The sequence below is a fragment of the Xyrauchen texanus genome, chromosome 31 (genome assembly GCF_025860055.1).
Source record: "Xyrauchen texanus isolate HMW12.3.18 chromosome 31, RBS_HiC_50CHRs, whole genome shotgun sequence".
In the NCBI taxonomy this organism is placed as follows: Eukaryota; Metazoa; Chordata; class Actinopteri; order Cypriniformes; family Catostomidae; genus Xyrauchen; species Xyrauchen texanus.
This window is the reverse complement of record NC_068306.1, coordinates 22,630,982-22,658,129: the sequence shown is the minus strand read 5'-3', so window position 1 is coordinate 22,658,129 and position 27,148 is coordinate 22,630,982. Positions and strand designations below refer to the sequence as shown.

General features: G+C 36.7%; 2 protein-coding genes across 3 annotated transcripts; one reads left to right on the top strand and one right to left on the bottom strand.

Annotated features, from left to right (window-relative positions):
* Window positions 1–489: 489 nt before the first annotated feature.
* Window positions 490–17,392, top strand: sart1 (spliceosome associated factor 1, recruiter of U4/U6.U5 tri-snRNP). The gene is made up of 20 exons (XM_052100394.1): window positions 490–969; window positions 1,359–1,413; window positions 1,514–1,569; window positions 5,082–5,208; window positions 9,318–9,423; window positions 9,542–9,619; window positions 9,846–9,945; window positions 10,459–10,601; window positions 12,165–12,371; window positions 12,461–12,573; window positions 12,681–12,820; window positions 13,154–13,278; window positions 14,523–14,687; window positions 14,767–14,877; window positions 15,015–15,102; window positions 15,574–15,664; window positions 15,793–15,928; window positions 16,021–16,110; window positions 16,851–16,972; window positions 17,245–17,392. Exons 1-20 carry the CDS (start codon window positions 726–728, stop codon window positions 17,261–17,263), a joined length of 2,316 nt encoding a protein of 771 aa, XP_051956354.1. The 5' UTR covers window positions 490–725; the 3' UTR covers window positions 17,264–17,392.
* Window positions 17,393–18,089: 697 nt separating this feature from the next.
* hif1al2 (hypoxia inducible factor 1 subunit alpha, like 2) lies at window positions 18,090–26,894 on the bottom strand. Of its 2 annotated transcripts, none has more exons than XM_052100395.1 (15): window positions 26,537–26,894; window positions 25,308–25,637; window positions 23,977–24,209; window positions 23,771–23,901; window positions 23,071–23,155; window positions 22,881–22,957; window positions 21,931–22,106; window positions 21,726–21,832; window positions 20,667–20,814; window positions 20,277–20,512; window positions 20,118–20,191; window positions 19,765–20,012; window positions 19,569–19,644; window positions 18,501–18,603; window positions 18,090–18,417 (listed from the first exon to the last, which is right to left on the bottom strand). In XM_052100395.1, the coding sequence occupies exons 2-15, from the start codon at window positions 25,406–25,408 to the stop codon at window positions 18,134–18,136; spliced, it is 2,079 nt and encodes a 692-aa protein (XP_051956355.1). In that variant the 5' UTR covers window positions 25,409–25,637; window positions 26,537–26,894; the 3' UTR covers window positions 18,090–18,133. The 2 variants fall into 2 exon arrangements, with proteins under 2 accessions (XP_051956355.1, XP_051956356.1); XM_052100396.1 differs by having other exon boundaries at window positions 20,277–20,464; window positions 26,537–26,889.
* Window positions 26,895–27,148: the final 254 nt, after the last annotated feature.

Sequence of the window (27,148 nt, the reverse complement as noted above, 5' to 3'; positions counted from 1 at the left end):
TAAATCTCAACTTTCACTTCCACATTCTTCTTCCTTTGTTTCTTGGTTATTCGCATTCTTCGTGCATATCACTGGTCTAGGCTGGCCAAAGGTGGAGATTTATAGTAAAATAGGACTTAAATGTTGATCTGTTTCTCACCCACACCATTTGCATATAAGAAATTTCCTTCTAAAAATCTTCATATGTGTTCTGCTGGGGGTGAGTCATACACATCTGTAATATTATAAGGGTGAGTAAACAATGAGAGAATTTTCATTTTTTGGTGATTTATGCCTTTAGGTAGGCTCATGATTAGCCAGCAAGGCACCAAGTCAGCTTCCTTAGCTCTCGGATATTTGCCTTTTGTTTTGTTGTATTGTGGCAGATTTTGTTTCTTCTTTAAAAAAAAAAAAAAAAAGACAACCATAAAGAGCAACACTCCTCCGTACTACTAAGTGGCGCTGTTAGAGTCTTTTGTCAATTTAACCCGGAAGTTGTAACAGCGAAAGCCGTGAACACAGCGTTCATCGTTGTGTTGTTGCAGTTAGCGCTAGCTGTGTTTGTTTATTAAACATGTTTTATTGCACAAATAAATGCGAAGTAATGGACTGATTACAACGCGGAACATATATCTTAGTTCTAATGCGATGTAGTTTTTGCCTTGTCAATATTTAGATGGAAAAGCACTTGTTATCAACTTAAGTGCTCTATAGAGCAATAACATACTTTGGTTCGCAAACTAGAAATGGGCTCATCAAAGAAACACAAAGAGAAGGAAAAGGAACGGGATCCAGAGGACCGACACCGCGAGCACAAGAAACACCGTCACAAGGACCGCGATAAGGATCGAGAGAAGCGAAAGAGATCCCGCTCCAGAGACAGGAGCAGCCGGGCCACAGAGAAGAAGAGCCGCAGTAAAGGAGAGAAGAGCAATGGAGAACCAGGAGTCAAGAAAGAGAAGCTTGATCCTGCACACGTGGAGAGCGGCGGTGAGTCAGTGGGCATGAGCCTACCTAGACAACATGTTTGGGTAGGAGTTACAGTTTTGTTGTCAAACTACATTTATGTTTTTACTGTAGTCTTTGATGCTTTGACGGATGAGATTTTGAGATGAGGCTATCAGGGAAATTCAAACTTGTAGTTTCCAGACCTGGAATTGGCATGGAAATTAACAAAATCCTAAATATTCATGGCAAGTTCTGTGTTTATGAAGTTGTTCTTGTTACGCTAGACTCTAAAAATATTTCATTGTTGTTTAGAAATTGCACTTGGTCAGTGCAGTCTGTATAAAATTATCAAGTAAAAGTTATAATGGATATTAATTTGTCTCAAGGTGTGGTAACCATGTTATTCAGTCTACTGTTGTTTTCTGTTCCAGAGCCTGGTCCAAAATCTGCAAGCGGTGATGCTTCACTCAGCATTGAAGAGACCAAGTATGTTTTTGTGCATGTGTGCATACTGTCATTTGAAAACTTAGTTTTACTGTCTAGATCCGAAACACCCTGGTAAATACCATTACTCTTTCTCTTGCAGTAAATTGAGGGCCAAATTAGGCTTGAAACCCCTTGAACTCAATGAAACCAAGAAAGGTGAGACATTACTGGTCACATCATATTGTTTTATATATATATACACTTGAAGTCAGAAGTTTACATGCACCTTAGCCAATTAATAAAAATAACAAAAAAATCCACAATTCCTGACATTTAATTGTTGAAAAAATTCCCTGTCTTAGGTCAGTTAGATCAGTACTTTATTTTAAGAATGTGAAATGTCGAAGAGTTGCGTGGCGCCGGATGAGGAGCGGACGTGTGAATGGCGAGCTCTGCGCACTTTGCTAGTTTTAATGCTGTTTGTGTCATAAACCTGTGAGATTCGAGACACCCTGATTCTTAACTGTTCTAGGAAGACAACATGTCTAAATCTTCAGGCTCTGGAGAATTTAAAAGACACTTACGTGCTCAAGCTTACTTCAATGGAAGGTCGCTTTTGCTCTGATGTTTCTGGACAAATTGAGAATAGATACTAAGGATGGCCATGGAGAATTTACATGCCCACAGCCTTATCATTGTCCTACATAAAGACTTTGGAGTAAACCATTTGGTGATTTTCATGTTGCCACCTTGTGGACTGACTCATTGAACATGCACTCGACTGCCCGAGGAAGCTGGGTGCCCTTTTGTTTCTTTTTGCGCTGGTTCCGCATAGCAGCTGGAGTTTGTTTTGTGTAATATATTTTCTTCGGGACAGCTTATTCTGCTCGTTTTGGGTCCTTATGCCTCCTTTTGGCTGGAGTTTGTTTTTGTTTTATGTGCTGGTTCCGCTAGCGGCTGTAGCTTGTTTTGTGGAGGAACACACCTTTGAGTTAATTTGATGAATCTACCTGTTTTTTTCATTTGTTTGTTTAGTACGCTTATGGGCTGGAGGTTTGATTTTTAGATTATCTTCTGCTGTGTAATTCTGTTTTACAATTTTTTTTGTATAGAAGCACCAGACTTGAGCAATCTGACTGCAAAGTTGTCACGGGGACTTGTAACCGTACATGAACTGTTTGAGTTTAGTGGGATGGACAACGGTTTCCGCTGTCGTGTGTGGGGTTAATACGCACGTTTATCTTTTTTCTGTTTGTTTTGTTCTGGGGAAAGTTCTGGGGTTGATTGTTGCACTAATGTTGGAATGTGGTCTTTTATAATTTTAGTGTTGGCACACAATCTATTTTTTTCTTATGTCAAATGTTAACATGAGTGGATTATGTGGAATGTGAATGGGTTGGGGCACCCCATAAAAAGAAGGAATATTATTTATTTACTTAAACATAAAAAATATGATATAGTGTTTCTTCAAGAAACTCATCTTTCTCTGCAGGAAGCTGAACATTTGGGAAGATATGGGGTGGACATGTTTTCTTTATTGCTGGCTCAAGTAAGAGTCATTACATTGATAAGTAAATATTTCTTATTATATATATATATATATATATATATATATATATATATATATATACACACACACACACACACATTTGTATCTGCATGTGTACTCTGATTTTAGCCACTGGGATGTTTATTGGGGGTCGGGGATCAGTAGGGGAGAAAGGGAAACAGTGGGGTTTAATGGTTGACTCTGTATATGAATGTTTTGCTTTGTTATGCGTCATGATGAGAAGCAACCAATAAAATGTTAATCTGAAAGAATTTGAAATGTCACAATAATAGTAGAGAGAATTATTTATTTCAGCTTTTATTTCTTTCATCACATTCCCAGTGGGTCAGAAGTTTACATACACTTTGTTAGTATTTGGTAGCCTTCCACAAGCTTCTCGCAATAAGTCAAGTCATTTTTATTTGTATAGCGCCTTTCACAACACACATTGTTTCAAAGCAGCTTTACAGAAGATCGTGCATTAACAGAAGATAAAAGTAAAAGGAGTTAGCATTGTGTAGTTTGATAGAATGCGATTGCGTTTAAAAATAATTAATTAAATAATAATTGTATTTATAACCCCAGTGTGCAAGCTGAAGGTGACTGTGGCAAGGAACACAAAACTCCATAAGATGTTGGTTAATGGAGAAAAATAACCTTGAGAGAAACCAGACTCACTGTGGGTGCCAGTTCCCCTCTGACTAACATCATGAATATAATGCCAATATTACTTATTTATAGTGCAATTCATAGTTTAAAAATATTAAACTAAGTGTTAAGGGTCAGTGTTTAAACAAAGATTTTTTATGAACTGTAAGATTAATGTCATTAAAGTCCATCCTAGAATAACTACAGAAGTTGACATAGATGCAATTGTCCTTGTTGGTTGGCTTATGAAGGGTTTTGTTGGCAATTTATTGATCGTCTATGTATTCCATTATAAGAGTGTAGTCCATTATTAGACCAAGGTGATGCAGGCAGAGATCAGTGAGGTGCATCGCAGTTCAACCTAGACTGTATTTGTGGTGGGGTCTGTTCTAAGTACAAGGTTCAAGCAGTGGCATATGAAGTATCCCATGTCTTATGGTTGGAGTTAGCATCAGTTCATCCTCCTGAAGTCCATCAAAATAGACTGAAGTGATGTTTGGCTGGCACCGGCTGCTATTAGTCATCATCACCCAGCGATATGTAGCAGTGGAGTCCAACACGAATAGGAATGGAGCTGGATCCAGCCGGTTCTGGTGACCTCAGGATAGGAGTCTCGAGGTTGAGACAGGGAAACGTGATGCCATCTATTTTGTGAATTGTACCAGTCCCTCCTGCACCAAAGCACTCCCACAACATGATGCTGCCACTCGCTTGCATTACGGTTGTGATGGTGTTATTTGGCTTGCAAGCCTTGCCCTTTTTCCTCCAAACATATTAATGTTCATATTGACTAAACAGTAACATTTTTGTTTCATCATACCAGAGGTTTGATAAGATTTTTGTCCCCGTGTGCACTTGAAAACTGTAGTCTGGGTTTTTGATGTTAGTTTTGGAGCAGTGGCTTTTAATTTGCTAAGCAGCCTTTCAGGTTATGTTGATATAGGTCTCGTTTTACTGTGGATATAGATACTTGTCTCCAGAATCTTCACAAGGTCCTTTGCTGTTGTTCTGGGATTGATTTGCACTCTTCCCACCAAATTACGTTCATCTCTAGGAGACTGAATGCGTCTCCTTCCTGAGCGGTATGATGGCTGCATGGTCCTGTGGTGTTTATACTTGCGTACTATTGTTTGAACAGATGAGCATGGTACATTCAGGCTTTTGAAAATGGCTCCCAATGATGAACCAAACTTGTGGAGTTCCACAATTATTTTTCTGAGGTCTTGGATGATTTCTTTTGATTTTCGCATGATGTCAAGCAAAGGGGCACTGAGTTTGGAGGTAGGCCTTAAAATACATCCACAGGTACACCTCCAGCTAAATGGCTAATTGCCTAAAGGATTGATGTTTGCTAATATGAAATCTGTGGAGTGGTTAAAATGACTTCAACCGAAGTGTATGTAAACATCTGACTTCAACTGTATGCCTATTCCATTGCTTTGAGTAATATAATTTTTAGGCTTGTTACTTATTGCAGCATCTTATTTGATGTTTTTCTTATACATTTCTAATTATTTGATTTGTTCTTCAGAGGCTGGAACCAAAGAGGCGCCTCTCCTGGCTGAGACCATCAATCCTATCCACATCCGACAGCAGGCTGAGATGAGAGAGAAACTGGCTGCTCTCAAAGAGAAGCGACTGCTGAATCAGAAACTGGGGTAGGACTTTTGCAGCTAATAATTCAGCCCTACAAAGTGAAAATGCAGTAGCCATGCTAACAATGAAATTATGAAAAATTGCTGTTTTAAAGAGATAAGCGCTGTGCTATGAGATGTCATACGCGCAAAGTCAGTGGGTATGATAATGAAGTTTTGATGTTTTCGTGTGAGCATGCTGCCAGCAATCATTTCGTTCACACCGCAGCTGAAAGTGGCCCAAATCAGATTTTTTTCATTCACACATGTGACGGATCTATTAATTGGATTATCGTGTGAACATCCAAAAGCTTTTTGAATCTGACATTTTCTGATCTAGGCCATTTTCATATGTGGAAATATTAAAATGGAAGTGCTTGATGTGACTTTTCACTGAATTCGAATTTCAGTGACAACTACCTGACAACTATACACAAATTATCAAAGAGGGGCCTTATTTTTAATTTTGAGATTGATTATATTGTGATTTTCAGTGGTATTATCATTGACTGTAAATCTCCATGGGTGCCGACATTTTTGTGTGACACATCTGCATCTCATCTAAATCAGAGCTGAAGATTTCCGCACGAGTTGTAAGTCCAAAATAAAGTGCCATTTCATTGCAGTTTTCCCAGTATGAAGTAAAAAATTCCATGTTAAATGGGAGGAAGCATGAATCATCACAGCAACAAACTCAGAGTGACTTTCTGTCCGGGGCAAAGACAGCTTACACTCTGGAGAAGCGCGTGCACACGCACAAGGCAAAATCTTCCTTTCAAACATCTAGATGGAGCACAGCTGAATGTAACAGAATGCAGGTCATTAAATTGAAAAACTATTTTCAATTTAACACTGCATTTTAAAAACACAATGATTATGGCATCATGGAAAACACTGTTTGCAGATACATGGATCAGAAATAGTGGTGCGCGCTTACTAACCTTATTACGGTAATCTGAAGGAAGAACAGAGACTCACTTTCTGAGCATCTATTCACCAGTGTTGTATCAAGTATCCATTTGTCATAATTCAGTAAAGATACTTTCATGGAAATTGACTCAAGTAAACGTTAAAGTAACTGATTTAAATTGACTTAATTATCAAAAGTACAAATAAACTGCATAAATTACGGAACAGTTAATTATACCCATGACAACTTATTTGATTGGTGATGTTCATCATTTACTCACCCCATCCCTTTCTTTCATCTGCAGAACACAAATATTTTAGAAGAATATTTCAGCTCTATAGGTCAATTCAATGCAAGTGAATGGTGGCCAGACATTTCAAGCTACAAACAGCACATTAAGGAAGCACAAAGCTATCCATTCTGCTGAAATATTTATATCCATGTCATCTGAAGTGATGAACAAACCAAATTGTAACTAATTTTCACTGTATATCTTGCTATTGCAATCTCTTGGCACAAGCATGATTTCAAGCTCGATTTCACTTTCTAGTCCTCTGTGCGTGCGCAGAGCCCTAGGTGGCACTATATGGAGTGTAATCGAGCTTGAAAATGTTGATCGCCAAGGAGACTGCTAATATCAATATATAGTTGAAAAAGGAGTTATATTTAGGTCAGTTCTCACCCAAACCCAATTGGATCCGTTCAGAACACATTGGTGAAACCACTGGAGTCTTATGGATTACTATTATGCTGCATTTTTGTGCTTTTTGGAGCTTTAAAGATCTGGCCACTATTCACTTACATTGAATTGACCTACATAACAGCAATAATCTTCAGAATTTTTTGTTTTATTTTTTCTTCGTTTGTTCTGCAGCAAAAAAATTAAGTCACACATCTAGGATCAAATGAGGGTGAGAAAATTACCTTTAATGGCACATTCAAGGCACATCAGAATAATCATAATTATACATTTACATTTACATTTATGCATTTGGCAGACGCTTTTATCCAAAGCGACTTACAGTGCACTTATTACAGGGACAGTCCCCCCGGAGCAACCTGGAGTTAAGGGCCTTGCTCAAGGACATAACAGTGGCATCTTGGTGGTGCTGGGGCTTGAACCACCGACCTTCTGGTCAGTAACCCTGAGCCTCAACCACTGAGCCACCACTGCCCTCGGCTCCCCTCGGCACTGCCCTCAATGGTTGAGCCTCAACCCTGAGCCTCAACCACTGAGCCACCACTGAGCCACCACTGCCCTTAATTATGGGATGAGTGTAAATAAACACCATAGCCCATATAAATTGGAACACTGAAGTTGAGTCATATTAGTGACCAGAGCAGAGACTTGTGGGGGTGGGCTCTTTTCATTTGGCCAATAAGCAACCACCCAGAACACCCTGGCAACTGCAGAGCAATGTGCTAAAAACACTGAAAACATATTAGCAACAGCAGAGTAACAACCTGGCAACCACATACTGTAGCAATGCGCAAAAACACACTGCAGTTTTACACTGCATATTATGCCCAAGCATCTATCTAGAAATCACTAGTAAGCACATACTATAGCACAAATATGCTACAAAGCAAATATAATACTTTGGAAACCACCAGAAAACTAGTTTTGCTTCATAACTAGTATCCATCTTCATTAAATATAAATATTGGACATTTTCATGAGCGCTGGTACATTAAGTTTTCATACAAATCATACCTTGGTAAAATGTGAACACATGTGATTGACTTTTATATGAACAGGTCTCCTGGAAAGGCGGGAGACTGATCACACAACTTCATTTCACAGCTTTTATAATGTTTACATGTAAACTTATCAAATTAATTAGTCAAAAAACGTATTTAAACTTGAATGAGAAGTTCCTTGTCTTCCCCATAGAGACAGATGACAGAATATGTAATCTGGCGCGCTTGTGATTTTGATTCATGATTTGAAAAACGAATCATTCAGACCAATTTTTTAAGCTTTTTGTTCAGTTCAAAAGGATCAAATTTAAAAGATTAGACTCAAATGATTCTTTCAACGAATCACACATCCCTATCGCGGATTTGCATGCATTTTTGCAGGTACAACTATTATTGTTTTTGGTGTTATGTCGCATTGTACGACAGTGGAGTCGGAGCGAGCTCTGCTGGACAAACTACATTATGACACCAATTCTAAAGCATTGTTTTCTGCATTATATGTTCTGAAAAAGGTTTTCAAATCTGCGCATATCGGTAAACACATATATATACCGATACTGATATATCGGTGAAAGGCTAATATCGGCCGACGGACACACAGAATTCTCTAATAACTTTGCAAAGGTAGCAACAACACTTCAGTCAAAATAATCTTTACTGTGAGAGGCTCAACTATGCTCAGATTCAGAGAAAACAATCTGTGGGCTCTATTTTCATGCCAGTGCAAAGCACAAGTGGGCGTGGGTGGGAGTGTTTGCGCTATCTGTGGGTGTATTGTATGTTAATGAAGTGGCACAAAGTGCAATTTGCTATATTCCTGAGAAATGGGTAGTTTGGTAAGCACTCTTCTCAGTGCAGTCTAACAAAATCAGTTCCTGCATTTGCAGTTTGGGGATTCCACCAGCAGATCACATCAAAGAGTGACTGATCACTTTTAATACTAACCCTGATATGAGTGTCAGTAGAGTAATATGATTATTATTAGTTGTGATAATAAGTTTTATTTTGTATGGTGCCTTTCCAAAACTCAAGGATGCTGGGCTGTCTTTATTTATATAGTAGTTGTTTGACAGGAAGTGGAATATATAATAGAATGCAGATGGTGTTATAACTGAAGAACCTCAGAATTAAAGGAATATTCTGGGTTCAAAACAAGGAAAGTTAAATCGACAGCATTGGTATTATAATATTGATTACCACAAAAATGTATTTCGACTCGTCCCTCGTTTAAAAAAAAAAAAAGCTATAATCTGGGTTACAATGAGAAATTTACAATGGATGTGAATGAGGGCCAATGTTTTTGTGTTAAAATACTCACTGTTTCAAAAGTATAGCCACAAGACATAAATGATATGCGTGTTAACAGTTATTGCCAGATAAAATCACTTGCTAACCTTTTCAGTGTAAAGTTATTGCCAATTTTACCACTTGGTTGCCATGACAGTGTAATGTCATGTAAAAATGAGCACAGTTAAGTTTTAAGCCGCCCTGCAAGCCTAATGTGTGGTTTTTATATACTCAGAAAGTTGAAGACACTTGGAGAGGATGAACCATGGCTGGATGACACAGCTGCTTGGGTGGAGAAGAGTCGCAAACTAACCAAGGAGAAGGAGATGGCAGAGAAGAGGGTAAGGATGGAGGGTAGTAAAAAAAAAAGGAGTTGATGCCCTGCTTTGTGACCCATATAAGGTTATTATAGCTGTTTTGTTTTTTTCCCCTACTATTATGCGTTCTGTCTTCCAACAGGCCAAGCTCTTGCAGGAGATGGATGAAGAGTTTGGTGTGAGCAATCTGGTGGAACAGGAATTTGCACAGGAAAAGAGAGTATGTAACATATAGCCACATTCTGTTCCCAATCAGGCTTTCATCAGCAACAAAACTCAACGAATGAAAGACATTTTGTGACAAACTGACTTTGATCATGTTAGAATTGTTGGTGATTTGGTTTCTCCTTGCTTGTCAGATTCTGTGGTTTGTGAATCAGTTTGTTTTTATTATTATAAGCGGATATATCTAGATGTATCAGTTCCATTTATTTATTTTTTACCAGGAAGCATATAGCTCAAGTGATCTCAGAGGGCTCAAGGTTCAACATAAGGTGGAGTCTTTCAGAGAGGGGGTTACAGTTGTCCTAACATTACAAGACAAAGGTGAGCTAAAAGGATGATGCAGAAATGACTTTGTGGTCAAATGTCTGGTATGGTAATCTGAAGGTTAATGATTTAAGATCACGGTCTCTTGTATCCCCTTTTACCATACACAGTTCCCACAGTCATTGAAAACTTCTTGGTTAGGGCCTGAATTGAGTAGAACTTGCTCGTAATGATGTCCAATTTTTGAGCTTGTCATTCTTTTGTGTAGTCTCTTTTAATTTGCTGAAATGCTTCACTTATCTATTTTAATAATTCAGTAGCGAATCAGTCAGAAACAAAAATCTAGAAATCACAAACAACTGAAAAATTTGGTCAAAATGGATGGGTATCCTAACCATAGTGCTCTTGAGCAAATGGCAATCAGTTTTTTGCATGGTCCCTGTTTCTATAGTAAATATACTGTTTTAGATAAGCAAGCATCTTTTAAATTACAAAGATGTAACACCACCTACACAAGCACTCTCACACAGGCGCGCACTTAGTGTTTCTCTGTGTGGATCATTTTAACAGGTGTTCTGGAAGAGGTGGAGGACGTGCTGGTGAATGTTGGTCTCGTGGACAAAGAGAAAGCGGATAAAAATGTGGAGCTTAGAAAGAAAAAGCCTGATTATAAACCATATGAAGAAGAGGAGAGTGTGGATGACATGATCATTGTAAGATAGCATATATTTTTTGACATTTGTTTAAAGGTAAAGTGTGTATTTTTTCTGGATCTCAAGGAACATAAAATGGAATTCCAAAATAATGACTGCTTTCAAATAGGTTGGACTAACAAATTTGCTCCTTTGGTTGGGCCAATGTTGACACGTCAGGCACGTTGGCATTCTCCAACAAATTGAGCAAGGTTTTCAAAGCAACACAGGGTTGTTTAAACTAGAGGTCGAAAAATGGTGAAAAAGGCCTGATAACCAATAAATCGGCCACTAATTTTAAAAATAGATTTTTAGAATGTAAAAAAAAAAAAACATAGTCTAATTTAGAAAACTTTTCTACTAATCAAAATATGCTTTGAAGTGAGGATATAAAAATCTATAGATTAATATTGTATAATTATGACAGATTTAGATACAGCAAATCCCCACGAGGTGTCAGTTTCCATCAGTTTTTTGCACTTTTCTGTTATTGACAAAGTGAAAATGCATAAATTCTTTTTTGCAATAATTGCTGTCTTCTCATTTCCATTCAAATGGCCTTTTACAGATAAAATCATGATGTCATTCTTAAACACTTTGTCGCATAAGGTTTAGCGCAAAGGAAATCTGCCCTTGAGCCGTTTCCTTGCAGAATTGTGTGTGTATTGCTAATTGTGTACCTTTTTCGTCCCAGATGTTCCGACATGTATATAAAATGGAGAGAGTATTGAGAAAATCTATTGAAATTGACCGACATACTGTTTTGATTTCACTTAATTGCAAAAGTTGGAAATATCAGAAGATGGCATCGAAATGTATTAGCAGTGTCTGGGATTATTAAAAGAAATTGATTGGAATACCTGACAAAATACAACAGAACTGGTGGCATTAGTGAGCCTGTAATCATATATTACACACTTAAAATATAGACAATCCATTCCTATTATTTAATTTTAATTGTCCCTGCAGAAAATATGTTGTGAAACGTGGGGCTGTGGTGACCGAACAACACAACAACCTCAACACTCCTCTTCACTTTGCTCAAATCAGAAAATCACTTGTATTCTTTTCTAATGTTTTTAACCGAGAATGTGATGCAAGTTCTGTCATGTGACACAAAATTTTTGCATTAATGCGTTTTGCGTTCATTTGCATTTCCATCAGATTTATTTTGATGCGCTAAAACAGTTTTCGCAAAAAATACTTTGATGGAAATGTAGTTAGTGATTATTTTTATTTCACCTGTAGAGGCCGCTGTTATTCTGTTGAACCAAGCCATTCTAACTGTAGAATCCTCCTGTGCCAGCCACTGAGAAACATGGAGAAATAAAAAATATCTGCATAGATTTTTGCAGATAACCGATAGTTTCAAAAATCCACAATCAACTATCGGCACAGATGAATCGGCAAAATCGTTCTTCCTCTAGTTTACACAGTTTGGGGGAAATCAATTTACTAGTGGCTTACATGTAGTTGTATATTGAGCTTGTGTAGACTATTTTAACATCCCAAATAATTGCACACTTCAGCTTCGATATCACCACTTCGACTTTGACAACCTGTGCCTCTTCAAATTCTTTCCAGTTCAAGCCTAAGTCTGTTCTGTCCAAGTACGATGAGGAGATCGAGGGGGAGAAGAAGAAGAGTTTCAGGCTGAGTACCGGTGGTTTTGTGGGGGGTGAGAGAGAACGTGAGCTGCAGGCCATTAGAGAGAGCCTTCAGAGTCAAGCCCAGTCTCTGGACATGCCTGCACTCACCCTCGCCTCTGAATACTACACACCACAGGACATGGTGAGCACAACAATTTGAAGGTTTACTCAGTTTTGAGTTTGATTACATTTTTTGACAGTCTTTCTAATTTTTTACATTTGCAACATCAGGTTGGCTTTAAGAAGACCAAGCGGCGAGTGAAAAAAATCAGAAAGAAAGAGAAACCCCTGAAGTCAGAGGATCTCTTGATGGATGACACTCGGAGGTCAGATTTTGGCTCCAGGTAAACTGAATATTTATTTGACGTGTAAATATCTAGCAACATCTTACGTAAACATCTCTTTGGTGTCTGGTTAATCCTGTCTGTCTTGGGTTGGTTTTGCCGCTCAGATCTCGAGGTCGAGGCAGAAGGCTAGCAGATGAAGAGGGGGAGGAGCCTGAGGATGTTGAAGTGGGAACCAGCAGCAAGGCAAATGCACTTCAACAGTCAGATGACATTAGAATGGCTGACATGGACATAAGTGAAGATGGTGAGAGAGAATCTTGCAAGTCTGGTTTATTTTTTCTCATGTTGTTTCAAACCTGTATGACTTGCTCTCTTCCGTATAACTCAAACATTAAATATTTTAGAGAATCTTGGCCAAAGTTCCAAAATGACATAAAAATCATTAAAACAAAATCATATTAAAAAACTAGAGGTCTATATTCCAAATTCTTTGAAGCAATACATGAAGCTGTGACAGTCCCAGCCATTTCTCATGTTTATTACATAGAAAAGAGTTCTGCAAAATTGCACATTTCGCCTCACTATTTTCTGTATCTATTCTCTTAATTTTGTTATACTTTCTTTCTGTCTCTCTCAGATGACTTTAGCCCTCTAGAGCCTACTGTGATAGAAGAGGATGAAGCAGAGCAGGAGCTCCAGAAACATCTGGAGAAACAGAGGAAACTCAGACAGAAACGGATGCTCAATGACTCAGGACGAAGGGTCAGCATTTACTCAATCAGTCAGTCTACTCAATGATTCTTCTGTACTTTTCAGAACTGTAGGAATACTTTAAAAATAGAGCAGAGTACTTAAAGATTACATGAAATCATTTGACAACTGCAGTTTTCTTTCCTTTGTCGATATATTTGCTATTTAAATAGAATTTCTTTGGATGGAACTGTTTAAAGGGGTCATCCTTTTTTTTTTTTTTTTTTAAATAGCTAATAGGCTTAAGTTACTGTATGTTTCATCCATGAATCATGGTTTGCTACTTGCTTGTTGGTAGAGAGGCTAGAGAGCATTTGATTTGACAATATCTATGTAGTGCAAGATAAGTCATCAGTATTTCCCTGAGAAGATGGGTTGTACAAATTCCTATATCTGCTGAACGTTAGTATATAGGCTGTCAACAATTGGGAGTTCATATAGATGACCTCAAAGCTAATAGACATGGACTGAAAGCCAAAACATTTAAATATAAGTAATATGAGCTCATATTCTAAAGGAATTGTTCACCTAGAAATGAAAATTCTCTCATCATTTAGTCACCCTCATGCTATTCAGATGTGAATACTTTCTTCTGCTGAACACAAAAAAACTTTAAAAGAATATTTCAGCACTTTACATCCATAAAGCACATCAACGCTGCATAAAAGTAATCATACTACTCCAGTGGTTAAATCCATGTCTTCAGAAGTGATCCAATAGGTTTTTTTGTGAGAACAGACCATTGTTCAGAACTAGTTTTTTGCCGATCATAATTTCAAGATCGATTACTCTTACTAGCTCCATCGTACACTCTGCACATACGTCAAGCTATAGGAAGTGTTCTCTGATTTGAGATCATGAGCGTGCCTAGAGATTGCCATGGCAAGATGTTACTTGTCATATGTTCTCACCCACAATCGGTTGGCTTCAGAAGACACGGAATTAAGCACAGGAGGATTTTTTTTATGCTAACTTTTTTGTGCTTTTTGGAGCTTAAGAATGTTAGTCACCATATACCTGTTGAAATGCTCTTTTAAAAATCTTTGCTTGCATTCTGCTGAAGGAAAAAAAAGTAATATACATTTGGCATGGCATAAGGGTGAGTAAATGAGAAAATGTTAAAATCTGGGTGAACTATTCTTTTTAAGTGCCTTTTTTTGTTTTTTTGACTGGTTTGAAAGTATGGGTTATAATAGAAATAGGCGTAAGGATTCCAAACTTCTGAATAATAACATTGCACGTATTGCTCCTTCCAGGTGGCTGAGCACATGAATAGAGTAGGGTCAGCAGGGGATGACGACAACGACCCGGAGAAAAAGAACAACATCGTCTTCAACGCCACCTCTGAGTTCTGCCGCACTCTTGGTGACATCCCCACATACGGGCTGTCAGGCAACCGAGAGGACCAAGAAGACATCATGGTACACACCAAACCTACTTTTCCCACTCTATCATATTGGTTTACCTTCTGATCTTGAGTGTTCCTGTTTTGGGTCACAGGACTTTGAAAAGGAAAATGAAACAGACGGAGCTGGACATTCAGACTCTGATATGGATGACAACGTGGGCTGGAGCAGCGTCAACCTTAATGAAGAGCAGAAACCGGCCGACGTGAGTCTTCTGCTCTCAGCATGTACAGCTCAGAGCTCGACTTCTATTTGTTTGGGCTGTGAAACATTTTCTTCAACACCGGAAGCGGAAAAATAGTTTGAATTGTTCATCTTTCATCCTGTTTTATTCTGTTATAGTTTGCCACAACTTCCACAACTATTTTGGATGAAGAGCCCATTGTGAACTCTGGTCTCGCTGCAGCTTTGCTTTTGTGCAAGAACAAAGGTGAGATATCGCATCAATTGGTTTTGAATTGGATGAATCTGGATGTGGATAACTTGTGTTATGGCTGAAAAACACACCACCTGTCAAAAGTTTGGACACACTCAACTGAAATAGTTTTTTTATGATCCTGAAAACCATTTTGTCTAAAGGCTTATCCATAAATGTTTGAAATAAGTTGGAGATGTGCATGAGTTTCTTTTTCTGAAATTAAGTTGAAAGGAAAAATAGCCATCTTTTTACAAAGCATTCCACATACATACCAATATAATATAATGCAGTTTAGATTTTTTATTTTGACCTATATATATTTTTGGTCACTTAACTATTCTCATACTTCTGATTTTGTTGTTTTATATTGTAGATGACTTTATTAATTATTCTTAAATGGGGAAAATAGGAATGTTAAAGTATGAGGAGGTATTTCTAAAAATTTTAAAGGTAGTGTATGCTTTTGAAATGTAACCCTTCCAGGACTGCTGGACACACAAATGCAGAAGATGGCTCGTGTTAAAGCTCCAAAAGCTGTTCTGCCAAATGACAACTACTGCATTGAAGACAAGATGTGAGTAGATACTTGTTCAAGTTAGATAATCACATGCAAGCTACATTGTTCTTAGTTCACATTTTGAGCAAAGCCTCCAAGTTGGAGTAACAGGTTGGTGGATATTAAGTCCTACCTTTCTACTACAGGAATGTTGATGACAAGTACAGCAGGAGAGAGGAATATAGAGGCTTCACTCAGGACTTCAAAGAAAAGGATAACTACAGACCAGACATCAAGATTGAATATGTTGACGAATCTGGCTGCAAGCTCACCCCTAAAGAGGTCTGTACAATCATCTCTGTTAGATCCATTACTATATTACCTGCTTCAGAAATGCCAAATGAGTGTTGAAAGTCATGTCTTTAATCTTCCAGGCTTTCAGACAGCTGTCCCATCGTTTCCATGGCAAGGGCTCTGGCAAGATGAAGACCGAGCGTAGAATGAAAAAACATGAGGAAGAAGTGGTATGTTCTTCCATTGAGCATACTAAATTAATTGGCTTTTTTTTTTCAGAAATTATTTATGATTTAATTAAATCCTGTTGTTCTTCTGTGGTGGAAAATATAAGTGACCTTGATGGTGAGTATTAAAGAGCCTTTTTAGGAATATAGCTGTTTGTGCATGTAAAAGGTCTGCAAAGTTACAAAGCACAAAGTCCACACCAAAGGGAGTTAGTCTCTCCCACAGAAAACACTGCTCCTGAACTGCCTGAAACGCTTGGTTTGCAGTCCAGCCATTACTTCCATGACTTTGCTGTGTTACTATGTAAGACATTAGCATAATGCTAATGGCCTAGGCCTAAATGCCTTAGGCCTGCTTTGGTTATGGTAAGGGGCATTACATTTCCGACACATGCTTTAAGCGGTTGACCGATCTCAACAGACTGTGCCAGCTGATCAATCAGAGCAGACTGCGCTTTTCAAAAAGGGGGGCTTTAAAGAGATTGGAGCTATTACAGAGCGTTTCAGACAGGGTATAAAGAGGTGCTGCAGCAATGTACAGTATGAGAAAAATTTGTTTTTTGAACATTAAAGCATGTAAACCTATTCAAGTAGACCCCCAAAATAAAATGTTGAACCTTTAAGTGAGCATAATATGGGCTCTTTAATGTCCAGTGTGTAGAGATACTACAGGACACAGGAAATGCCTCGGTGTCTTGTCAGCCATGCGGTTTAGTTTAAGCTTTTTGTCATTGTTTCTGCAGTTGCTGAAGAGGATGAGTAGCAGTGACACTCCTCTGGGCACAGTCGCTCTTCTGCAGGAAAAACAGAAGTCTCAGAAAACTCCTTATATTGTGCTGAGCGGCAGCGGAAAGAGCATGAATGCGTATGTATTTATAGTTGATCTCTATGTATTCACATAGAAGAAAGTTTCCCAATAAAGATACATTCTTGAGTGGATTAATTAAAGTAATACTTTTTGAAAGATTGTGAGTATGTTGTATTTTGAAAAGCAGAATTGTCAGCGTATCTCAATTGCTATTTCTACCAATATTTCATATGGTAAATATGTTAAATATGTATTAAAATTGGAATTTACAGAGTGAGAGATTTCTACACATTTGTCTTTAATTGGTTTGTCTTGTTTTTCTCTCACAGAAATACCATTACAAAATAAATCTGGACTCTGGGACCTAAAGCTTTCACAGATGATCTTACACAAAATTAATCTACTGCAAACTTTTTAGCTGTCTCTTAAATTAATACAATGAATTTGCAAATAGTGATGTATATACAGACATTGTCGTGTGTGTGTGAATTTATATTCCCAATATCTTGACTCAGACAATTATCTGTAGAAATAAATTAAAGCTGTTGCGACAACACTGATGTAATATTTTTTTTTGCTATCCTCTTTTTGGATTTTTCTTCTTTGGAGTCCAGAATGGATGTCCACGAGTTTTGTTATCATTGATGGCACATGACAAAAAGAATGGCATCTGCTGAATTTTAAAAAATGCAGAAACAAGTAAATCAGAGAAGGTCTTCTAATAAGGTGGGTAAATAAGTCAAGAACAAATCAGACAGCCAAACTCAAACTGATGAGTTAGCAGAACTTCATGCATCTATAACACAGAAAAAGCTTAGCTGACTAAAGCTTAGAATGATCTCTCGAATAAATACTCTTTCCTGCAGCCATCCCATTGTGACATTCATCATTCATTCATTAATTTAAAAAGGTATTTCAAATATGTTTGATTACAACAGATGGTTAAGCGTGCCATGCCTTATTTACATGTACTAACATTGTAATATCAGTATGATGCAGTGAAAGGATTGATTTACAGTACAAAGCCCAATATTAGATGAAAACTCAGACATCACTTAAGATTTAGCAGTGCAAACGGAGCTGATGTTTTATTGTATGATAATATGAAAGTATTACGTGTTGCTATTATAATGCTATCTGAATGACAAACATATATGTATTATAAAAGTGATAACTGTATCAAAATGTCCATTGTAGATCTATGTATTTTGTTTCATGTCACCACAAAGGCACTCTTGAAGCCACTTGGTCCAGAACAGCTGTAAGTTCATTCCCTTGGAGCAAATAAGACGTGGGGTCAAGAGGAGCGTTGACCTCACACTCCCACCTGCTCAGCACAGGCAGAGTGAAAGGTGTTGGGTGTATTTTCCCATCAGTGTGATGTCTTCTGTTCTGAGGAGAAGCCACTTCATGATGCATGGGATTCTTTGAGACCTGAAGTGATTTGAACTTTGATCCCAGTGTATTCTGGACTCTGCCACATGGTATTGTTGTTGATCCATCTAATAGAAATATGAAAAGTACAAAATGTGCAATACAAATTGAGAGAACATTGTTTAATTGAAGTTTGAAACTTATGTCTTACCATAGTTATAGTGTGTTCTACTGGGATGTTGCAAGACTTTCATGTTTTTCCTCCAATGACGAGTCTCACTTTCAGTTGAGAGGGGTTGGTAATTATACTGAATCTAGAGAGACATAATGGTCTAATAACTTAATGGTGTCTTAATTTGAATATATTTTCAGGGTAGTTTAAGATAATATTAAACAAATAGTTCGGCCCAAAAATTTCACTTACCCTCATGATATCCCAAATGTGTATGACTTTCCTCTGTAGAACACAAATATCGTTTTAGAAATAAATCTCAGTTCTGTTGTTACAACGCAAGTGAATGGTGGCTTCAAGCTCCACAAATGACAGAAGTCAGTATAAAAGTAATCCATAAGATTCCAATGGTTAAATCCATGTCTTTGGAAGTAATACAAGTGTGGTTGAGAAACAGATCAATATGCAAATATACAATTTATTAATTTTTTACTATAAATCTCCTTTCACTTTCACGTTCTTCTTTTGTTTTTGGTGCTTTGCACTCTTTGTGCATATCACCATCTACTGGGCAGAGAGGAGAATTTATAGTAAAAAAGGACCTAAATGTTGGTCTGTTTCTCTCCCACACCTATCATATCACTTCTGAAGATATGGATTTAACCACTGGAGTCGTATGGATTACTTTTATGCTGCCTTTATGAGATTTTTGGAGCTTCAAATTCTGGTGACAATTCACTTCCATTGAATGGACCAACAGAGCTGAGATATGCTTCTAAAAGTCTTTGTTTGTGTTCAGCAGAGGAAAGAAAGTCATACACATCCAGAATGCCATAAGGGTAAACTGCAATATTTGTACTCTTATGCTACACCTAAAAATATATGAATTTCCATCCATTAAAACAAATGGTCTCTGCAAAAAAATAAAATTTTCAGAACTTAATTAGCTTTCTCACTTAACTAAATATAACAAACTTCTATCTGAAAAGTGTGCTTATTATAATTTTTTCTTATATTGTTTATCTAATGCTATGACCTTCATACATGTTTTGAGTGTAGCTTAAGTGCCCAAATACATTTTGGGGCCACTGCACATGATCACCTCACCTTTGAAATTCTGTTCACAATTTCTTGGCTGTCATTCCACTGCTTGGTTGATATCAGCTTAGATGTATCGCTGAACCTATAACAGAATTACTTGGGTCTTAGTTAAAGTATAGCTAAGAGAAGAACAGTCCAGCAACATAAAATGCATATTTTGTACAACAGAACATTTTGTATTTTTTTTTTTTAAGAAACACACCTGTTTGTTTGAAAATAGTGACTGATGCTTTGTTGGGTGTGTGTAAGGCTCTTCACAGGTACGAAGACTGTTCCCTCAAGATTTTGAAATTGAGGGTTGAGTTTAGATTGTGGACTGTCTAGTGATAGACCATACACATTCAGTTCAGGGCTATCCATTGTCCCGTCATAAATGGGAGTAAGCAGAAAGTCTTCTCCATGCATGGGAATATATGGTGCCAAACTGTCTAAGTCTAGCTCGCACAGATCCTACGATGAAGCACAACTTAAGCTTATTACACACAAACACGGTAAATTCCAAAATATAGGAATCCTACAAGGAACTATCAATTGCCTTATTTTTTTTATACTCACACACATAAAATGGCAGCACCCCTCAGTTTTATGTGTCATCTCGGAGCATTCATGATCTTCCTGTCTGTTACCCCCTGAGCAAAAGTGTCAAATCAACACCATGATATATCTTTAAATTATTACAAAAATATATGTATATTTCCTGTCTATTCAATTTACCTCTTTGGTTTTGGGATGCTTCCAAATTGTTGTGTTGGATTGCTGTTGTTCCGGTTCTGGGACTGTGTCCATCTTGCAGGGCTGCAGACAGCGGGACAGTCTGGTGTTCTGAGCAAAGGGAGTCAAATGGTTTCAGCAGTTGCTTTGTCTGCTCCAGTAAAAATGCCACATCGGGCTGCTCTATTCCGCTGTAGTGAAACATACAGTACATGGACAGGGGATGTGTTGGTGATGATCTGCAATATTAATTCTTAGATGAAATCTTCTTGAGAGGCGTTAAACACAGAATTTGTGTCATTTCAAAACAGCTTTACAGAAAATCATGTCTTATTGTCTCATTCACACCTCACATCATAGGCAAATTAAATTAAAGAATCTTTATTTTCTAACCTAAGAATGTAATTGATGCAGACGACACTCTCTGGTGTGCCAGTGCGACTGTTACACACCACTGACGCGTCTGTCTCTGCCCACACATAGCCACCATCTCTGTGCAGTAGTCGATATTTCCCAGTCGACGCTTGTCCCTTGGAGAGCACTGTTGCAGATATTTGAACACCATTAAAGGGATAGTTAATTCCAAATTAAGACATTCTGTTATCGTTTACTCACACTCATGTCATTCCAAAACCATATTAATCTTTTTTTAGATATTCTGGAGAATGTTTGTGCAGCTCATTTCCATACAACCAAAGCACATAGTGACAAGGGGTTGCCAATTGATGCAGTTAGATCCTGTAGCTCTCAAATATAATTTGCACTTCTGCAAGTTCAAACTTGGCATGTTGTGTTTGGCTCTGAGACACAAAATTTGGCATGTTGCATGTGTCTCAGAGCCAAACACAACATGACAAGTTTGAACTTGCAGAAGTGCAAATTATATTTGAGAGCTAGTCTAAGTCAAACCTGGTACAATATACAGTACCTTCACGCACCAAAGTCTGGTCAAAGTCCTTACACCCTGTCTAAACTGGGAGCGCTCTTTGACGTAACGTGCAGCAACGGCTTGAGGCTATCTGCACTGAAAGCATCGACAGGAACATTCTAAACTAGATAATTTGTGTAGTAGCTGTGTAAGGACGCTTCCAGTGTAGACAGCATCATTGATTATAATGGGGTTCTATTACTTTTGATGTGACGCACCATTCACTTGGATTCAAAAGACTTGGTATAAACCACACACATTTTATGGACAACTTTTTATTGATTTCATTGATGCATTTTTGTCCTTTTTGGAGCTTAAAAGCCCTATGAGTATTATGAGCCACCTTCAAAAATATCTCCCTTTATCTTCAACGGAAGAAAGAAAGTCATACAGGTGTGAAACATCATGAGTGTGAGTAAATAATGAGAATGTTCATTTTTGGGCTCAAATTTAACACATCAGGTAAAATCAAGTCAAAGGAAGCACACAAAAGTGGAAAACAGATTACAAAATATCTTTCTTACAGCAGATGTGTGCTTTGTGGATTTGCTGGCAGTCAGATGGGTGATAGTACTGGTACACGGATTGGCCAATCAGCTCCGTGTCTCTAAAGCCAATCAACTTCACAACTCTAAGACAAAATACAGGTGTATAGCTTCAAACAGAAAACATGTAAAGGATCAAAAAGCATTTAGCTTTGCACTTAAAACAGTATCTCTGAGGTTGTACCTTGAGTGGCAGTAGGTAAACTTCATGTCAGGGCTGTGGACGCTCAGAAATGCACTTATATTCAGCGTTGCATCCATTTCAATGATTTCCTCCATTGGCAGAGCCCTGCATTGAAGAACCAGACAGCTGGATCCTGATGTACTAGATGACTTTTTCTTTCCAGTGCACTGAATAATCTGTAAACATGGATAACAATGAAGAGAGTGCGCTCATTTAGTTTATTTTTTGTAATATTTTCTTATTGTCTTACATTTCATAAAGGAAAATCTATATCCTAAAGATGACGTATGTAATTGTTTCAATGGTAAAAAAAATGTCTTATTTTAGCTTAATATGTATAGTTAAATACAATTAAGTCAACTGTTGTTAAATAAAGTTATTTGTGTGCACGATCATGAATTTTTTAAATGTAGGATATCAGGGAAAGAGTTATTAATATTCATGAGTAAAGCGCTACCTCACTGGTTGGAGAAACTATAACCCAACCCTTTCCCAACCCCTAAACCCAACCATAACAAACCAGTTAGCACTTTACTAATGAATATGAAAAGTCTTCACCTGCCATCCAACATTTCAGAAATTCATGGGCTGACTAGAAGGACACAACAACATTTATTCAACCAGTGATGTGAGTTTGGGGTGGGACTATCTGTTTGTATAACCAATGGAAGACAAGGGGTGTTCTCTGGAATCATTATTTTGCATTTCTGTTAGGAGACGCTAGTGGTGCAGAAACTACACAGCCTTTAAACAAGAAACATTTAGTTAGATTTATGCTTAAAACAAGAAGAAGAAAAAAAACTATTTGCATATGAAAACAAGCATTAATATCCAATATAATTAAGTAAATGTATCTTGTTATAAGTATGTTTAGATATTTTTGACTGAAAAATAAGACAATTACTTAATAGTAAATAAATAGTCAATTATTTTTTAGAGTAGATTCTTACTTTCCATGAAGCCAGCTTCTGGTTTACTCCACTTTTTATTCTGAGGAAGACTTCACAGTCCTGCCATCCTTGGTTTCCTGAATGATCAGTAACAAATCAGATGTAAACTTGAAATTGAAATGAATCACAAACTGCATTTGCATATTTGGACAATACAAACTGGTTTTCATGGATTAAACTTCATGCTCACCAATCAGTCTTGTGAGGATATCTTTCACCTCCACCTGATCACATGGATGCATAAACTCGAACAAACTTCTTCCAATCAAATCCATCTACAAGAGAAACGTATTGCATTTTTGTAAATGTCAGTAAAGGGATGCCAAATTTTATGCAATGGACCCTTTTTACAGACTGTGATATAAGATATAATAATTATGATATAACTTTATACTAAATAATGAAAAAAAAAAATATATATATATATATATATATATAAGTTTGCTACATTTGCACTGCTAAATAAGGAGCAAATGTAGCAAACTACATTATATATATATATATATATATATATATATATATATATATATATATATATATATATATATATATATAATTATAATTATTTTATTTTTATCTTGTTTTACGTTTTCTTTATTTATTGTAAAGTTATAACATAATTCTTATATTTTGTACCAGCATTAATTAATCAGCAGTGCTGTGATAGTAAATTTGGTATCTTTTTGTCATCTGGCTGCCATAATCCATTTCTCTTTTCTTTCACTTTTGGAGCAATTGAGAATGCAAAACTAATATTTGCTGTGGTCTCTCATTCACATCCGCTATACTTTACATCCACGTTCCAAACCCAGATTTGTAAAAAGGGTCCATTAATAGATGAGAGGTTACATTATATTATGATCTTCATTTGCACGTTTTAGTGCAATCACCTGGTTAATTCCAGTGTGTGTAGTGACATTCTTAGTGGTGAAGATGACCTTGCCATTCAAAGACAACAACACCACAAAGCCTCCGAGGGCAGAATCAAGCAACCCCCTCTCATGAGATTTAGCCGAAACTCCTACAATCACAATGGACTTTAGATAACTTACTTTGTTTCAACTTCTTTTCTACTTTCTACCTATTTTCTTTCTACCTGGTAAAGATGGAGAGGACTTTGTCATCATAGGAAGAGCAGAGGAGTTGAGAAGGCCTCTCAGGTGCATGTATGCGATTGTGAGTCTTATGACAGAAGCTTTGTCTCGCTGACCATCCATACTCGAGTCCAGGGGCAACAAAGCAGTTAACTCCTTGAACAGCTGGCTCTCTTTCCTCCTCCTGCTCTGTGCCGCCAAGCGAGAACATGTTTTTCTCCATTCTGTGCAGACCCTGTATGATCATTACAGCCAATTAGAAGAATAAACCAGCATTCAAAGTTTTCCCTGGCTATAAGTCTTTAAACCATATTAAACATAGGCTATCTATAACATTGCACTTAAAATGTAATTGTTTTGGGGTTTAGTTTAGTTCACCCAAAAGACTCAGTTCCACTGATGAAAGAAAGTCATATGCATTTGGAATAGCATGAGGGTGAGTAAATGATGACAACATTTTCATTATTTTGGATGAACTATCCCTTTAAATTAATTAATAGGACAATTTTCCCAGGGACCAACCAAACTGTTGTTGGCCTGATTCTCAGTAAGTGTAATTAAGATGAGGGCAAATTGACTGAAGCCATAATTTTCCCAGAAGACAGACGTCAGCACTATTACTAATGAAAAAAGAGACGTCACTACTGCGTCACTTTGTCTTATCACCAACATGCGTAGTTGCCTGCAGCTTCTGATACAATGTCATGCCTTCTGAGAATACATCCCAATGTGCATTTACACTCTTTTTTTACACTCACTCCAAAATTGTAATGGATCAATGTTGTCATTTTTGCATACAATGATTTTATCTATATATATTTTTATTCTGAATAATGTTAAAAGAAAACTAAAATAGCTTAATATGAGAGAAACAGACATTTTAAAGTAATAGAGTAAATGTGGTTAAGTTTGTCTGGTGGCTTGCAAATAATTGTAAATAATCATGACTTTTGTATAAGAACAGATAATAACTTAACAATTTTCATTAAGAGATCACATTAATGTAATGATATCAATAAAAATTGTTAAAACTATTTAGTCTTTTAGTTTTGACCCAATTATTCAGGTTAGTGCTAATGATTGCATTTCCACCACTCACAAAGCATTTAACAATAACTGCAAATGCAGCTTCAATCAAATAATCCATGCTCAATATTTCAAACATTCAAATAGTTCTGCACTCAGAATCCATAATTTGTCAACAAACAATATTTTTATTATGTTTCCTTTTCCTGTTGAACTTGGTTTTATATATATATATAAAACCAAGTTCAACAGGAAAAGGAAACATAATAAAAATATTGTTTGTTGACAAATATATATATTTACTCACCTCCTCTTCTTCTGCTCAATGAATATTTGCTTTCTTCTAGTTTTTCCATGGTACTCTTCTCCCAAATGATTTATAACCATTTTGAAATGCTTTGAATTCATTTTGAATTTAAGATGAATCTACACAATTATGTTCTCAGTCATGTTAGGTGCCATGCAGTCTTGTTGAGATAAATAAGCAACTAACATACTCACAGAATGCTGTCCAATAATGTGCTTGTATCTCTGGACTTACTCATGTTTATACTCATTTTCTTCATTGGGGTCTTAAGGCCCTCCCCTCATCTTCCATGTGATAGTTGGCCATTGAGCACCAAAATGCAGTTTGCATCTGTCAAAACAAGATGGTCTATTGGTTTTCTTAGAACTCAGATCAAGTAGATAATCGATTAGTTTTGCCTATTAACTGCTGCTTATGATTCCAGGAAAATTAAAACATAAAACTTTTATATATACCTGTATATTTATTCATAATCAATTATATCATTTAATACAATCCCAAATTTATTTAGCCTATTTTTATGATTTACACATTTCAATATCATAACAAAATTTCATAAACTTTAATTATGCAATCTTTAACTTATATTAATATTAATTAAATTAATACAACTTTAATTATATATATATATATATATATATATATATATATATATATATATATATATATATATATATATATATATAATATAAAGATATAATTAGCACTGTAAATACAGACAGTGTCAACAAATTATGAAACTGGCAACGAACCAAGTCACAATTACATAATCCAGTGTAAACAAAGCACAAAACATTTTATATATATATATATATATATATATATATATATATATATATATATATATATATATATATTTTTTTTTTTTTTTTTGTCCATAGTAGATATGTTACCAATGAATAAACAAACACTGTGTTGGGATGTTTTTCTTTTTTTTTGTGCAATTTTAAATGTTCTACAATTTTGGGATAATCTTTGTCAGCTTTACATGGTTAGTACACTTATAATCGGTTGACTTAACATTCCTGACAACACATCTGCACCATCAATAAAGCAAACACGTTGACATACATATGTTTTAAATTAACTTTAAATTTAAACTATATACTTTTAAATTAACTTACAAGCAATTTCTTAAGAGTGATGCTTAAATATTAGGACACAAATAAGATACCAGAACTATCAGAGATGTTGCATTTGAAATGCCTGAAACATGACCTTTTAGTTACCTATTTTCCACATGGCTGAATGAAATCTGAATGTTTGAGTCTGGGATTGTAACACTAATCAGTTTCCATTGCCCAAACATATCTGTAAGGATGCATTTCATAGGTGGTGTCTGCAGTCCAGTTTAAGCTCAGATGAACTCATCATTTTCATGTTGCTCCTTTGAGATGTATTCCCATGCTGTGCTTCATCTCATCTGACTCGAAGCATATTTGTAGCAAGTTAAATGTTCTGGGGAGTAAAATCAAAGTAGAAATAAGTTTTCAGGCATCCATAAACAAAATTAAAGCCAATGTAGGCAACAAAATATAATCATTTGTACAAAATGGTCTTTCATATACTCCATTCTACTTCTCTCTGTCGGAAAATGAACTTTCAGGGCAGGCGACCTGCCATTCCAGTAACCTGTCATACTTATGTGAGTTATTGACATTTGCTTTCTGTGGTTGGCTGAGTTGCTTGCTCTAGGCAACGGCTGTATTCAATGAGATAAAGCATGGAGGTCAGACTACTCAGTAACTGTGCACAACTGCATACAAATTCTGCAAAGAAACTGATATCATTTTGTAATTAAAAATAAATAAGTAGCACTTTTTCAGTAATCAGCATAGATA